Raw genomic sequence first — 16,505 nt, 5'->3', positions numbered from 1 at the left:
CACACACACACACACACACACACACACACACACACACACACACACACGGAAATGAAGAGAAAGAGAGGAGAGAAAAAGACGAAAGACAGTCACATACACAGCAAGATAAAAAGAACAGACAAGTGTAGCGGACCTGCCAACCATGAAGAAAAGTCGACACCATTTCCTGGTTTCAGACTGCTGTGGAACTGGACAGCCTGTGCCGAACCAACACCCACTGCCCAACGGTGTTTTCCTCCATTACTTTGACTCAGCACAGCAGCCCCTCCACTGCACACGGATACCTTTCCTCCTTGCTAGGCTTACAACACACTTCTTCTCTGTCACACTCTAAAGAAAGGACTGAATCTGAGAAGGCAATGTATTCCCAATCTTACCTTCCTGAAGAGACTTTCACGGTGATCACCATGACCTCATTACTTTGGCAAGAACTGACCACTTGGTCACAGTGGAGCACAAACGGAACCAAATGATTCCCTGATGTAGCAGTGGCTAGATAGTCAGTTAAGAAGAATTCTACAGGTAAATACATGTAGAGGAAGCCATATCCCTCCTAACATTCCCATACTAGTCTGGCACCAACACATTTTCTATCATTCAGCTCTGGGAAAGACAGGGAACAAGGTAAAGTAAGAGTCTTAAATGGAATTACTAATGCTATTTATATTAGATAGTTAAGCCATGCTATAGCATTACCTATCAAGGGACTTATTGACAGCAATGTGTATCTAACAGGCAGTCTGGATGTTACCATACACACATTATGGCAGGTTTGTTTGGCTGTTATTATATTGCCTTGCATCCTGCTTTTGCTTTGTGTGTCAAAGAACTTTGTAAACTCTGTATTTAAAGGTGCTACATGAATAAAGTTGTTATCCTTAATATCTACTACAAAATACCTCCGAGTATCAACTTGACCTATCAAACACTAACCTAAATACTGACATAAATACTAGTCTAGAACTAGTTTATTTCTGGAAAGCACTGCTACAGAAAAACACAGCTAACTGCAAAGAGAGGAAGGAGGGCGAGGGACAGATTCAAAGTTTTGGAACGGTTATCATATTTTCAATAAGTCATATCAGCATACAGTATCTGACTACGAATGTCTTCAGGTTGACATGTCCATATAAGACAAAGATAGAGCAAAGAAAGACAGAGCCAACAGAGCGACAACCAGCACAGACACATTACAACTAGTTGCATCGTAGTCTAACGGCGCAAACGCACCACAAACGTCACAACTATTTACAATAACAGATTGAGACAGGAACAAAAGTATATGACCAATTCATTCATCTCCATTAGGCTCGAAGACCAGTTTAGCCCAATCCAGTATGAGAGCCACTTTTTGAACAGTCAGTGTCTTTCCTTCTATTTTTGATGTGTCTGGGACGTTTCTGGGCATCAGCAAAGAGCATTTGGACCCCAGGTGGGGATGTAATCATCAGCCCGTTGTCATTCCCGGGTCAATCTCGCCGCTTACAGCGGCTCAAGGTATGTGGCACTCTTTAGTGTCCGATACAAACCCGGCAGTCTCTCTGCTGTGTTCTGCTATGTCGGTCTGTGTCAGTCACTGAGTGTAGACACAGACAGACACAGATGAAGATGAAGCTGGCCTTGGGCTGCAATCATTCAAAATCTGTCACCTTCCTGCAGGTTTGTGAGGTGTGGATGTGTATATTTGTGCTTTGGAACGTTACCAGATGACAAAATACCGTTTTATTCTTCTGGTTCACGACTTTGTTCTCACTAACATCAGTCCCTCTCTTCATTCTCTCTCTAGCTCCCTCGACCACTGCTGCACTCTCTCTCCCGCCCTTTCTTTCTCGCTCATTGAGCCGGAGAGGAGGGACGAATTTTGAGTGCTGTATTGTTAACAACAACCGACAATGTGACTACATACTAAGTATCCGGGTTAGTCATTTGTTTTCAGTAAGCTGGTATCTTAAACGTCATGTCAATGGGAAACTGGTCCCTGTAATTGCTGTGAGGGCAGCAGAACTGTAGAAATCAAAGGCCTTTACTGAACTGTTTTATCCACCTCAGCCTGCTGGTGTTCATTCAGTACAGCTGGCTCTACAGTTTAACACAATCAGATACATATTCCATCAATATGTAGATAAATAGAAGTATGGGACCAGACTTGGTATTGTGAAACGACTCGGGATCATTTCTACAGTAATGCTGTCTCAAGCAAACAGTTTCTCTCCTTTGACAGCAAGACACTTATTAGCAAGCCTTATTGTAGTGCGTCATACTGGACTTTGGCTTACAGTGGATTCTACATCTGTATATCAAGAGATGACTTTTCACCTTAGGAAGCCGTCGTCGTTCACAGCAGCAGAGGGTGCGGCAGGCCCTGCCTCAGAGAACACATCCACCAATAGGCTGCCAGCACTGGTTGGAGCAGCACCAATGGGAGCTGCTGAACGAATCCCTAGAAGGTCTGCGGATGGTGACGGGGTGGACTGGAAAACAAAGGAAACTTGCAGTAGGGCCATGACAATGTGGTATTTTGGTGACAGCTGCTGGTATATATAAAGGCAGCTGGAAGCAATCAAGAAATTCTGTTGATTTGGGAACAAGCCCTTCAGAAAGTCTGCTCACTGCGTTGGAGGCAGCCATGGCTACCGAGTCTGGCCCCCTGTCGCTCCCTCCATTCAACTCCCCGCCCTCCCTTTTGCTATCTTCCAGGTCTGTCACAGACACAGCACCGGGCCCTTTCTTCTTCTTCAGCTTGGCCAAGATGGACGACTCCCTTTCTGGGAAGGGAGGCATCTCCTCCAGTACAGTGGCCTAAGGGAACAGAGAGGACAATCCTGCTGTGGACTTGGACTGAAAGAAATGATGACATGTGGAAATGTAGACCTTTTTACAGTTGTAAACGTAAATATTCCAAGTGTATCCCAGTTCATTTCATGTTGCAGAGTATGTGAATGGCATAAGCTGACAGGAAGTAAACATGGACCGAAGCTGTTTCTAGCTGCCTAGCAAGGCAATTCTGTTATTACTAGTGCTGGGTAAGTTAACGCATTAATTAATTAACGCCGACAATTATTTTACTGCGCCGGCCGGCAGTGAGCGGTGAACAGCCGTTTGTGTGGCGTCTCTTCGGTCTCTTTCTGTTTCCTTCACCTACATTCCCCTGGGTCCTAAGTCCCTCCATGTACAGCTTCTTATCACCCTCTATGTACCAACGTACATTTATAACAAATACCACACATATTACGGTAATCAGTGTTGCCTATGTGTCTGACCAAAATACCAAAAAAAAGCAAAAAAGAAATGATTCATTTAAATCGTTTTTTTTACAGTTTTTAAAGTGTTTTTGTTTGGAATATGTATAATAAGCATATCATTTAGTTATCGCTACTGAGAATTTAACAAACATGAAAAAAAAAAAAACACAGGCTGAATATCTATTATCAGAATCATTATAACTGTATTATAACTGCTACTGTGTAAAGGGAATACTGCTGTTAAAAAGAACCTTATTTGTTTGAAGTGTTTGCAAACCAAATGTTATTGCACTTTTGTTCATATAGCAGTACTTTTAAAATAAAAGTGCGCAGTACATTACTTTTGAATTCATTATTGAACTTTGCGCATAACAATGAGATTAATCGCAAAAACATCATGCGATTAATCGCGATTAAAAATTGTAATCGTAGCCCAGCACTAGTTATAACACAAACCGTCTATTGTATCATTATTACTGCAGCTGAGCTGAGTTTAGTCATCATCAACAGGGTCATCAGAACTAACCAGGACATCAGTACTAGCGATGGAAGAAAGCTTCAGATACTCGACAGCACGCTGCTGCAGCTCCACATCCGAGTTGCGGATCTGGCTGTCACAGCGCAGCACTTCTTGGATAGTGGCCTTGGTCTCTGGGAACAGGTTGATAAACTTGATGTACGCTGACAGCAGCAGGGCGCGAGTCGGAACGGAGCACAGATGGAACTTGGAGTGGAGAAGGTTGAACTGGACCAGGGGGCTGGATGAAAGGACAGCAACGTTACTATTTACCATTTCCAACAGTCAACTTGGAGCCCTGGCAGTTAAAAACCAACATACCTGGAGCGTGGGTCACCAGCAATGAGGTTACCAAACTCTCCCAGGATGTAGCCTCCAACCTTCACCATGTTCTCATGGCAGGCAGGGGCCTGCAAGGCCTGGAAGAGACAATGATTCAACTTACTGTTTCCTAATTCATTCATTACAACAGTGCTAAACGACCAATTGAATCTACCCTTATTCCTCACAAATGCAATTCCTTTGTTTAATACATGCCACGATGGGCAGCAATTCTTCAACTAAGCTACAAGCACTACACCGGGAAATTTCTTTGTAGCATAACATTAAAATCCTACCACCTTATTGAATGTCCTGAGTTTCTTTAATGACTTCATGAGTTTCTTTAAATGACATTTACACCAGTGTGACTGATGAAATCTGTGATTATGGCGACTTCACGGGAGGTTTTAATCCTGCTTTGCTACTGTGTCCAATAGGTCAAGCAGTTTATTGATACAATCTCAAATACAAGTTTCAAACAAATACCCAGTCAACAAACACCATCCTAAACATCCAATTAGTGGACATGGGCACCTTCTGGAAGAATAGCAGGTTAACAGCAACAGCTGCTGTATAACGGACTGACCAGAGCCGTACAGATCAGGTACGGAGGCTCCATTTAGTTACACTGTTGGGCGTTCAAGCTCCATCCAGTAAAAATGAGTATCGTGTGTGGAGTATTGTATTATGTAGTGGTACCTCAAAGACCGTCTTGGCGGCGTAGCCCTGCACATCGTCTCGGTTGATGACGATCTGAATGACGCGATACCACACCTCTTCGCTGACGTAGTCGCCAGCAATGCGGATGAGGTTAAGAATGGTATCCACGTACCAGGAGTAATCCACAGCATACTTCTCTGCAAGTATGGCCACTTTCAGCACCTGAATGAGGAAAGGCACAGCAAATCACTGCTCCATCTGTTGCTGTCATTTTGTGCGAAAAAAAACAAACAATTTTTGGACACTGCTGAATGTGAGACTTAAATTAAGGTTAACTGTTTGGTTTGTCAGAATGAATATGTTTTCTAAACACTGCTGGACGGTTTTTTGATCCTGATTAATTCAGTATACAGCTGGTGGAAACAAACAACCTTCACCAATTCTCACTTGACATTTAGAGAGGAATAGAATGGTAAAAAAGAATATAACATATCGCAAAAACTTGCACGGCACACTCTTAACACCCACCATCTCCTCTCTGATGGAGTAGTCTGCCGTCTCAAGGTAGCTGAGCATCTCGGCTACGATCTGCTTGGCATTGCTGCGATCACACATGGCGTACAGCAGATCAGCTGCCCTCTGTCGAACACTCACATCCCTCTCAGTCTGTAGAGACAGAGAGAGACCAACAGTAACAACATGGAAGAAGCAAATGAGTTAAAGACAGACCTACAGACAACTCTTTAACTATGTGTGCATCGTGCACACAGTCTGGCCAGTATACCAGTTATTATATATAATTAACCATTTAACTGAAAATAAAAACTTTGACCAATTTTTGCATTAAAAGAAGCTGATTCAAAGGAGTCGCATGACTAAAGCCTTACGTGACAAATTGTCAATGTACTCGAATAACTGTCTCCTGGACAAAAGTCCTGTGCTTTGACACATCCACCTCCTCTCCCACCCACCACATTAAAGCGGTGCGTCGGAATCAGACGCCGAGGGGCACTGACCAACTGTCGGTATTTGACGAGTTGGGAGTGAAATGGACCTGGCTGCCTTTGTAAAGTTGATAGACGAAATAAAGTTTGGCCGTCTGCGTTCGGGATCTGTATTGTTTTATAATTCTTTTAAACACAACCTGTTCCGCACAACACAATTGGTTGATGCATTTATTCGCTGTGGGAAAAATAGACCTTGCTCCGGGGAAAAAAAAAATCCTTAGCTTTTTTTGCTGCGTTATATTCGTGTTCTGTGTCAAAGTAATCATGATGAAACATCAAAAACGGAAAAATGCATTGACATGCAAAATAATTGCTCATAAAATGCCACGGAGTAGGTCTATCAACGGGCCTGCAAGGCTTATCTGTGGTTTACTGTCGGGTTTTGCTGTTTGACATACGAGTCGGGATATGACAATGCACCTGCTGGTATCCTGATTATTCATTTTGGAGTAAACAAAGCCTCCGTTATACACAATACATTCCCTCTAGATGTTTTTTAATGGACCACCAACCTTGTTGGAAATTCATTAATTAGGAATAACCCCTTGAAATGTGCCATCTCGTTTTCAAAGGGGGTCTTTAAAGTTCTAACTGCACCTCTGCTGCAAGTGTCCACAACAACACATGCAAACACCGTGGCAGCTGGGAACTCAGTTGCTCATTGCAGTTTGTTACGCCCTTCACCACAACGCCCCGGCATGCAAGGCAATAATGTTGCCAGTAAACAGGTAATGATCAGTTAACAAGGGTCGGCTGTCAGTTAGAATTTCTTTTTGTAACTAGCATCCCTATTATAGTGTATTGTTGTGAAGTGGAAATGTACAGGTAGCACTGTGTAGCCTGGTACAAGTCACACTGCAAAGTGTTCCAAGTGTGAGACACCACCTTGAGGGCGTTGATGACGGTCTCGATGTGCGTCTTGACGGCTTCATGGGAAAACTCGGAGCTGGCCAGAGTGCACATGCTCTCCAGAGCTAGGTAGCGCAGGTTAGTCTCTCTGTGCTGCAGGAACTGGCCCAGCTGATTACAGGCTCGCACCAGCAGGTTTGGCTCACTGTGGAACAGAGACCAAGACTTACTTCACTGGCAGCCGGGAAAAACTCTGTGTCATCAGATCAGTTAGGACTAAGCAAGAACGGCTGAAATTTGAATTCACTGACCACAATAACAAAAATAATTATTATACAGTAAAAGAAAGATCTATAAAATGTATTTTTAACCGTTAGTCATACTGAATTAATGCAACAAGTGTGAACATGCATTTGAAAACCCACCATAACGAACCTGTAAGATTTTAGTTTCATCAACATCAATCCTAATTTGTTTTAAAAACCCTACAATAACTGTCTATCTTTTCTGTATTTTAAATGCCATTTCTTTCCTGACAGACACACATGTGGCCCATCATAATACTCAAGGTCTTCTTTGAATATTTGAATACCTTTTGCTCAGAATACTCACCTGTCATAGTGGATTATCAGTGAGATGGCCTCAAACAAGATAGCATTTTTGGCATTGGAGTGCTGCACCTTCTTGGACTTGGGTGGCTCCTGGGCCTTATTGAGGATGGTCTCCAGACACTCTACCAGCCTGCCTTTGACAGCGCCATCTTCTGGTGGAGGGTAGCACTGCAGCAGGCGCAGCAGTTTGCAAGAGAGCCACGGTGCTGGGACAAAGTAGTAAGTGTAATCCTGTAAATCGGTGGAGGCCGACGACACAATCTGGAGAGACAACAGAATTTTTCTTAGGACATATTATGGCCAGGCTAAACTGAACCCATGCAAGACACTGCTTAACTGTCTTGGCAAAATGCAGCTTACTATATAAAGGAAGCCCAGAAATGAGCAGAATTTACCGTGTCCACTGTAGGAAACATGGGAATCGAGTCAGGTTGCAAATGTTTTTTTGGCTTAAAAATGAATTGTTTTAAAACACTTTTTGACACTGAAGTGCACAAACATCACTCTCTTGGTAATAAGCAAATCAGTGGTCTACACATGGGAAGCCTAACTTTAACATATATTCTTTGATCTTGTTTGAGTGCATCAGAATTTCATAGAAAATAGTGCTGTCAATGCTTTGCAAAACATTTTGGATTGACAGGAATGTATGCTGTCAATCTAAACACCTTAGAGAATCTATTTTGTGATACTATGAAAACAAACGACTCAGAAGCCCCGAGTGGTGAAGAGAATACATTGACAGAAAAGCATGAAGAATAACTGGATTCTTCATAATGTCCACAATCATTTTTCAAATTTCTCTTTACAGTCGATTGGTCATGACACGCATGCACACAAACACACACACCCACAAACAAACACACACTCACCCTGCTAAGTCGGGAAACGGCCAGGGAAACGCATGTCTTGAACTCATCTGGATTCTTCTGGCTCAGACAGGTGATCAAAGAGATCGCTGCTGTCACCACACCCTAAAACAAAGGACACACAAGTTTCAACCTTCAACACATAACAAAGGCGTTAGCTAATCAACATCGGTCTTGATGATATAAATCATTTAATCTCTTTAACAACTCAATGTAAGATGCACACAGAAACAGGCACCACAAGGCTGCATCATGTAACTACACTCTTCTGAAATGTGTGCTCACCATGTGTTGGTCATTGAGCAGGTGCACCACGCGCGATGTCCACTCACCCATCAGCACCAAGTCAGGAGAGGTCTTATAGAGCCGCAGCAGACACAGGGCCGCTGACTGTTTCACACTGTCCATCGTATCACTGCGGTGCATCACATTCATATTACCAGCAGCCAAGGGAAGTCACAGTGATGTAAAGCGACATGATAGAAAACTGTCTTGGATTCATCACTTACAGCAAGTCATGACAAAGAAAAACAGCACAACAGGGGATGGTTTCCATTACATTTACTTCCTCTGAGCCTCTAAAGCAGAAGTAACACTCACCCAGCAACCAGGATCCGAGGGATCTCACTGGCGAAGGCCTCGGCCATCTCGCGGCTTCCCACGTTGGCGATGCAGTGAAGCGCCAGGCACATGAAGGTGGGGTTGCGGCTGGACAGGTCATTCTTGATGGCGTTGTTGATCAGACGTATCAGCTCACTGTTGCTGTTTACTAGCACTGAGATGAACAGGTAGCCCTGGAGTAACAGAGAACAAGAGAACAATGACACCAATGAGAACAGTGGAGACATCAAACCCCAGAGCAGGGATAGAAATACAGTGTTCATTGGCTGAGCACTGAGCAATATCATCTTGTTCATATTGATAATACATGTGGACAATCAGTGTCCGGTTCATGGATCACATGGACTGGATCACTATAACCAGTAGGTGGCACCAAAACATTAGAGTCACTAAATATTCAAATCTGTTGCTGAGATTAAATATGTCAAGTCAGAGCTTTGGTATGACAATACATTTCCTACAATTCCTACAAAATGGATTGTATTTGTCGTATTGACAGAAACTGCAGCCTCCACAATCACCATGAAGCTGAATCAACTCCTCTAAAACACAACATTGGAACCTTCATGAAGGTGTGACTTATTTCAGGGAAGATCTGTCACCTTTGACCAACTGACAGATGATGGATGATGAGAAAGAGAAACGGGAAAGACACAGTTATAACAAAGGTCCCGGGCTGGACTCGAACCAGCGACATTGCAATTCATGGTCACCGTAGGATGCAACAACTGTATTAGTTGAAGTTGGATGGACTTTAGGTGTCCTGGGGAGTTTTTCTCACCAAAATGAATTGCATGCATCTTTGAAGACTAACAGACATGAATGCATTTTCTTCCTCAAAAAATATTTGCAAAGCTTTTCCTAAAAGTTTGAAACCTGTATTGTTTACATCTGTCTTTACTAGAAAGCAGTCTTCTCGTTTTTGTGACTGATCGTTTACGTAAAAACCTTTCACACCCAGGCAGACGCTTCACTCTACACACTGGAGACAAGCTCCATATTACAATTGCGCAAGATTGTGTAGAAGAGTTAGATTGAGGTCACAGTTCCTATGAAGCATGTTATTGTAACTAGCGTAAATGCTGAGCTTCATTGCACTGGTTTTCATCAATCATGACTGTACCTGGGTGTTCACTTGAACAACAAACTGGACTGGACTGACCACATACACGCACTCTACAAAAAGGGTCAGAGCAGACTATCTGCTGAGGAGACTCAGGTCTTTTGGAGTGCAGGGAGCACTCCTGAGGACCTTCTTTGACTCTGTGGTGGCATCAGCCATCTTCTATGGAGTGGTCTGCTGGGGCAGCAGCATCTCGACAGCCGACGGGAAGAGACTGAACAAACTTGTCAAGAAGGCCAGCAGTGTGCTGGGGTGTCCACTGGATACGGTGGAGGTGGTGGGAGACAGGAGGATGATGGCTAAACTATCATCCCTGATGAACACCACCTCCGACCCCCATGCGGGACGCCCTGGCAGCTCTGTGCAGCTCCTTCAGCCACCGGCTGATTCACCCACGATGTGTGAAGGAGAGGTACCGCAGGTCCTTCCTTCCTGCCGCTGTCAGGCTGCACAACCAGCTGTGCTCCCAGTAGACACACAACACTATAAATCTGTGCAACAGAAACACACTGTGCAATAAAATACCCTGTCTGTATATATAATATTTTAGTTCCTGTGGATTTTGTACTTTTTTACTAGTTGATATTCTTACTGTTTATTACTTATTTATATTACTTGTTGCTCGTTTTTTTGCTCTGTATCTTGTGTGCACTGTCCACTTTGCTGCTGTGATCCTGTGAATTTCCCCACTGCGGGACTAATAAAGGATTATCTTATTATGAATAATATGCAACTTACAGAAACATTGCATGCATCTTTCCCTCTCCAGCAGTCAAAATGCATTGAACAAAGTTCACAACATGTTTATATCTAACGCACGATTCTGATGAACTCCATATTTATTGGTGTTTAACATTTCACAAACAACATTTTCAGCAGTTTGTTCCCCATCTTGCACGGACCTGTACATGACGTAAGATCATCCCTCTTTTGTAGGAAACTCAGTTCTCCAGATGGTGACTTTATGTTTTGTCTTTTATAATCTTCCGTTGTTTGAAAAAGGACACACTAATTTGAGAGATTAATATCCATATTGTTATGTGATGTATGAACAAAATTATGACTGACATCCGAGAAAAGCTTTTGAGGGCAAGAGTGTAAGTCATTTTATTGGTTGGCTCATTATCGGCATCCGAAATTCGCAGAAATTGAAACAGCTATGGAAAAAAAACACTGCAAAATACGAAAGTTGCAGATTTGGTGTGGATAGGCTCATAGAGATGGATGGGCTTGAATTTTTAAATGGACGCATGATTTATTCACATAAATTTATTTCGGTCTATAAAGACCTTAAGTCGTGCATAGCTTAAACATATAATGTAAACCAAGAAGTCCAATACAGGCTTTTAGTTTAATAAACTACATTTATCATCAAATTTTATAATAAATAAACACAATATTGGTCATCAGGCACACAGTTGCAATAGCTGCAACCACATGAGTGCAACGATGCCTCCCACAAGAGTCTACGACAAAAGGTTCCAGAGTTTGGCCATGGTACGCAAATCCATTTAGAAGTTATGCACCTCTCTCTGGCACGACACCAACACACTTCATCTATATGCCACATTTCAGCCTCCTAGGGCAGAAACTGTGGCCGTCAAAGGGAGGGGTGATTTTTGTGGTCCGACTCACAAAGTGAGCTTTAGAGCAGCTGGTTGTAGACAGACAGAAACATTCGTTATCGTTGAGCTTTGTGGAACATGCGACGAGACGGATTCTACTGGACCGTGGCATCTGCCAGTGTAGCTCGGTTTACAATCTCATGAATTGTTTGCCTTAAAATTAGTCAATCATTTTTACTGGGTAAATGTATTTATACAACCACAGGGTTAAACATTTTAAAAGCTTTAAAATACATTTGGTTCATGGCTGCTATCCTAAGGAACAACTACAGAACTCTCAGACAGTGTCCACTTGTCTTAGGAGAAGTTCTGCTGTCTTTGTTGGTACAGCAGTCAGCTCTACTAATAAAGATCCTGACTCAACATTATTTAGCTTACTCAACATTTCCTGTTCCTGAGAAAATGGTCCGCCACATAGAATCAGGAAATAGTCCCAGTGGCTGAGGTATTTGTTCTGCTTTAACATTTAGAACATAAAACCATGTGTGCATCTTTTAAATGGCATTCAAAGTGGCACATTCATTTAGAATCATAATTAAAGAGGTACTGCACACTTAAATATGTTTAATGAATTGTAACCTAAATGATATGTCCTTTGAAGAAAACACATAAATGCTTGTGCTAATATTGACTTTCATTGACTTGTATTTTATATATCTATCTATCTAATCCGTCTATTTATTTATGTACGCATTTACTTTAGTTTGTTTAATAAAAGAACACGGTATAGACCTGTTCTATAGGAAAGGGAACCTAAATGACTTCTGTTCTGATATGTAGCTATATAGAAAACAAAATTAACTCCACCTTCAAGGGGGCGCCCCCCTAATACAATTGTAGGGGAAACACTGCATATTAAACCAAACAAAAATCCATCTACATAAAAACAAGTTGTACAAAAAATATATAAACAAGCATATTGAAGCTACTGCAGATCTAAAAACAAACACATTTAACTTACCAGAGCTGCTGTTTACCATTTAAAGACAAAGTCCTTCCTCCTTTCTTTGTTAACAAAGAGTTTAATCTCACGGTTGTTCAGTACATCCGTGTGTTTTAGTTCCAGTAAGAAGTCCTTCTCCATTCATGGACGCCAGTGAAGACAGTCGAGCCTCCCCAGTTGTATTTCTTGAATACGTTTTAATGCGTTTGAGGGCTTAAAATGTCAGAGGCAGCAGATATTGGGATTGTCACCGCCCAACATGTCAGGCTAGCCCACTGACCAATCACGTATGGCTAGGCCAGCTAGAAGGCTCTGGCACGTCAAAGAATACGCCCAACATGTCAAACTAAAGATGTGATTGGTTGAAGACTATGACAATCAACAATATCGTCCCCATTCACTTAAACTGCAAAGGGATTCACTTGTGAGTCTGCAGGCCTCGGGCCTCTGTTCTACCTAGAGACACAGAGGTGAAATCTGATTGGATAAAAGCTCTACTTAAAACAAGCTGCACTGGAAGCAGAGCAACTGAGGAACACAGTAGCTATGCAATGAGAAAATAAGATAATGGGAAAAATATTTTTATAAATTATAATACATGTGGTGTATTTAAGAAAAATGATTAAATTATAAAATAGCTATAACTTTGTGATTCTGTTTAGGCCAGCAGAGAAAGCTTACCTGGCCCTGACGGCCCACCACTGCAGCGTCGGAAATACGCGAGGGCAAAGGGCAAAACTGCCCCTAAGAAATATAATTTTGCCCCCGATATCACTAGGAGAGGGGCAAAAAATGCCCCCGAACTTTCCAAAGGAATAAATAAATGGAGCGCTTCTTAATCAGACCTGTGACTGCGAGACTGTGGTCAACTCAGCAGACACTTAAATGTTAGTGCACCTATATGCTGAAATTCACGGTAAACTCATTCAAACGGCGCAGATCGGGAGCGAGCGAATGACTTTGAAAGTTAACGGAAAGATTAACGTGAGACAACATCCGGTTTCTTCAGACGAACATCCGGTTTTCAGAATAAGATACCAACAAAGTACACATATTGCATCATGGAAATGAGATTAAATGAATTATATTCACATTAAGATAAAACATGCTACCTGCATCTCGTGAGTTAAAGGGAAAATACACCTAAATTGTGCGTAGTGTCTTTATTCTTTGATTTGAGGGTTGCTGGAAATGAATAATACCTGACTGACAGTCAATTAAGATATTTTAAGTAAATATAAGTAAAAACTCTGAACTGAATTTGTACCTTCAAATGATTCCCTCCCCCCATGGACTGGGTAACGCATCACACACTTTGCTCTGACTGAACACATATTTTCAGAGAAAGACAAAGACACCAAATGGCTGAGGTATTTGGTTGAGCCATACTTGTAGTTATATCCCGTCAGTCGTGCTGTTTTGTAGGCAATGCCACCTCAAGTCTTTGTGTCTCAAGCGCACAAATGCATGTGAACAGCGGATTAATTACACACATTATGAAATAAAGTTCTACTGCCAATCATTATCGGCCAATATTCAGTCAAATATGCGATCAGGAGATTGGCATTAATGCTTTCTAGTCCCCGGTCCCTGATAATGCTATATTGTGAACAATATATAAAACTGATGACTTGAGTCAACTTTGAAAATTGTGTTTTACGTCAACCAATCAATGCTGTAAACACACACAACAAGCGGAAGACTTACGATCTGTTTCTCGGTGTACTTGTTGGAGCTCAGCAGGTTGACTGCCTCCATGTGTCCAAAGTCAATGTCATGTCCAAGCAGGAAGATGAAGAGTAGCTTGCAGACATATTTCTTCTTGCTGTAGCCATCGAGAGCCTTGTCCCCTTTAAACTTGGAGCGAATGTTGGCCAGCTCTTTATTGATCCGTTTGATCTCGGCTTCCTTGCTCTTACCTGACAGGGGAAAGGAAGTAGGACCGTGTCAGAATTTTAAAACATAGACATGATGGACTCCATATTTTTCTAGAATCAAAAAAGAAACCATCTGGAAACCAAGTGCTCAGGGTGAGAATGTCTTCCATCATTTTCAGTAAGTCAATATCTGTCGTATTTGTCTGACTTTTATCTGATTAACTGATTGTTTCATAACTTCACAACAGTGCCACAAAATGCCAACATTTCTAAATAGCTTCAAAATCAACTAGATGCATGCTAACAAGAAAAAATAGTTAGCTGCCCCACTAGTCATGACTTCAAGTTCTGAACCCCAAGTTGGCATAATAGCTGGATTCACTAAGCTGCGAGGCCAACAAATTGCATCTTTTCTCTCCCCTCACTCTGTCGAAACAGCAAAGAGCAAAGTACAAAACAAGGTTTCACAATTCTATTTTCAGTCCATTTCCATTTCAAACATGGCTGGCTGCAGATCAAATGGCTGGCTACAAAGTGCATCCATTTTGGTTGCACAGGCAACCAAAGTTAGTTGGTCTCTCGATAGATCTCTATAGAGATAGATCTCGATAGAGATCTATAGAGATAGATAGATCTCGATAGAGATCCATCTATAGAGATAGATCTCTATATCTATCTATAGAGATCTATCTCTATCTATAGAGATCTCTAGATATCTATAGATCTCTATAGATGGATAGATAGATATCTATAGATAGATAGATATCTATAGATATATAATTAAATTGGTTAACATATTGAGCTGTTCAGACAAGACGCACCGTGGCAAGCTCAGCGGCCCAGGACTGGCAGACGGGTGTGTGTCCCTGTTCGTACTTACAGATATCAGCTTTATTTTACCGTTTGACTTTCAGCTCAGTGTTTAGTTGTTGCTGATGACAACCCAACATTTCCTGATAAGTTTCCTAATACTGCAGGGATTAAAGCACATTTTTATTGTTAAGAATATAGCAAATTAAATGTGGTCATCCAATGTTTTACAGCTTTTCCTCTGACTGCGAGTCAAATACCTGCAATCCCAAAACAATAATTGTCATCAGTTTGGATAGTTGTAATTGCATATTGCCTCTGGACAGCGCACAACGAAAGAAGAGAGAAGATCTGCCGTTACGCTGGCTTTGCTGTTTCACACTGAACCAAACAACAGCAGCATAATGCTGCCCAGAGTGTGATTTCACATAGCACACTGGTATCACAGGAGAACATAATATAACAGAGTTGACGTTTCCCTTTTACAGACGTGGACTCGCCTCTGGGACTACCTACTCTGCGAGCTCAGCGGTCGAACTACTCTATCCCCCCAGTCTACCTACGTACCCTTCGTACAGAATAGTGAGGCGGAATAATCCCACCTTAAACAGGCTGTGAGACAGGGGCTTAAGAGAGAGTATGTTTGTGTATGACAGAAAGAGCCCAAGGCCCTAGACCTGACCACTCACTATATTATAATCTATGTTTAAAAAAGCATCGTTTCACATTGTTGAACTCCAAACAAACAGTCATATTGTTCTCCCTGTTACTTTAAGCACATTGTTATTTATACAAATTGTCTATTGCCAAAGCATTTATTTGTTTTGATGTTTTTAATGGTTTTATGTGAAGCACTTTGAATTGCCTTGTTGTTGAAATGTGCTATACAAATAAACTTGCCTTGCCTTTATCAGTAATACAGTTAAGACAATGTGTTGTGTTGCAAGTTGATTAAGTGGGGCTCCTATTTTTTTTACTGGAGCTCTTAAAAATAGGAAGCATCAGTGCTCCTGGTAGAAAACAGTCAACATGAAGAGTTAGACAGTGAACTGCAGTTTGGCTGCATGGAGCCACTGCAGATGGCTGCATAAATGAGGGCACATCTGTGGAGTGAGATGTGCAATTGAAAAGCCGTACAGTTTAGTCCTCAGGACCCGAGCCACGTTCCCGTGTCTTGCTTGCCACCTGCTGATTAAAGTAAAAGGGTTTGCACCGAAGCTATCGACAACTTCAGCCCACACTTTCCCACTGGGCCGAAGAACTTTTCTGATGGTCGGATATTCGGATCCAGCCCGGCCCTAATTGGAGGATATACTAGTCAGAAAACATGATTTTGTATTAATGTTGCAACAACACTGAAACTATCAACACAAAACTTTGAAAGGTAGTGGTAATCAGATAGACACACAATTGAGGGCTAATCATTTATG

At 42.0% G+C, this 16,505-nt stretch overlaps 1 protein-coding gene across 3 annotated transcripts in view; it reads right to left on the bottom strand.

Annotated features, from left to right (window-relative positions):
• The window catches only part of ap2a1 (adaptor related protein complex 2 subunit alpha 1), a 28,101-nt gene that overhangs the window by 9,136 nt on the left and 2,460 nt on the right, over window positions 1–16,505 (bottom strand). For all 3 annotated transcript variants that reach the window (XM_031871083.1, XM_031871084.1, XM_031871081.1), the window contains 12 exons: window positions 14,096–14,307; window positions 8,677–8,870; window positions 8,362–8,491; window positions 8,080–8,181; window positions 7,209–7,468; window positions 6,633–6,801; window positions 5,269–5,406; window positions 4,780–4,962; window positions 4,081–4,178; window positions 3,769–4,000; window positions 2,611–2,799; window positions 2,317–2,471 (listed from right to left, as the gene is read on the bottom strand). In XM_031871083.1, the coding sequence (XP_031726943.1) occupies window positions 2,317–2,471; window positions 2,611–2,799; window positions 3,769–4,000; window positions 4,081–4,178; window positions 4,780–4,962; window positions 5,269–5,406; window positions 6,633–6,801; window positions 7,209–7,468; window positions 8,080–8,181; window positions 8,362–8,491; window positions 8,677–8,870; window positions 14,096–14,307 (2,062 nt within the window). The remainder of the gene's footprint in view (window positions 1–2,316; window positions 2,472–2,610; window positions 2,800–3,768; window positions 4,001–4,080; window positions 4,179–4,779; window positions 4,963–5,268; window positions 5,407–6,632; window positions 6,802–7,208; window positions 7,469–8,079; window positions 8,182–8,361; window positions 8,492–8,676; window positions 8,871–14,095; window positions 14,308–16,505) is intronic.

This window comes from Anarrhichthys ocellatus, unplaced genomic scaffold (assembly GCF_004355925.1).
Source record: "Anarrhichthys ocellatus isolate YVR2014 unplaced genomic scaffold, GSC_Weel_1.0 scaffold56, whole genome shotgun sequence".
NCBI classification, from domain to species: Eukaryota; Metazoa; Chordata; class Actinopteri; order Perciformes; family Anarhichadidae; genus Anarrhichthys; species Anarrhichthys ocellatus.
This window is presented reverse-complemented; position numbering and strand designations above follow the sequence as displayed.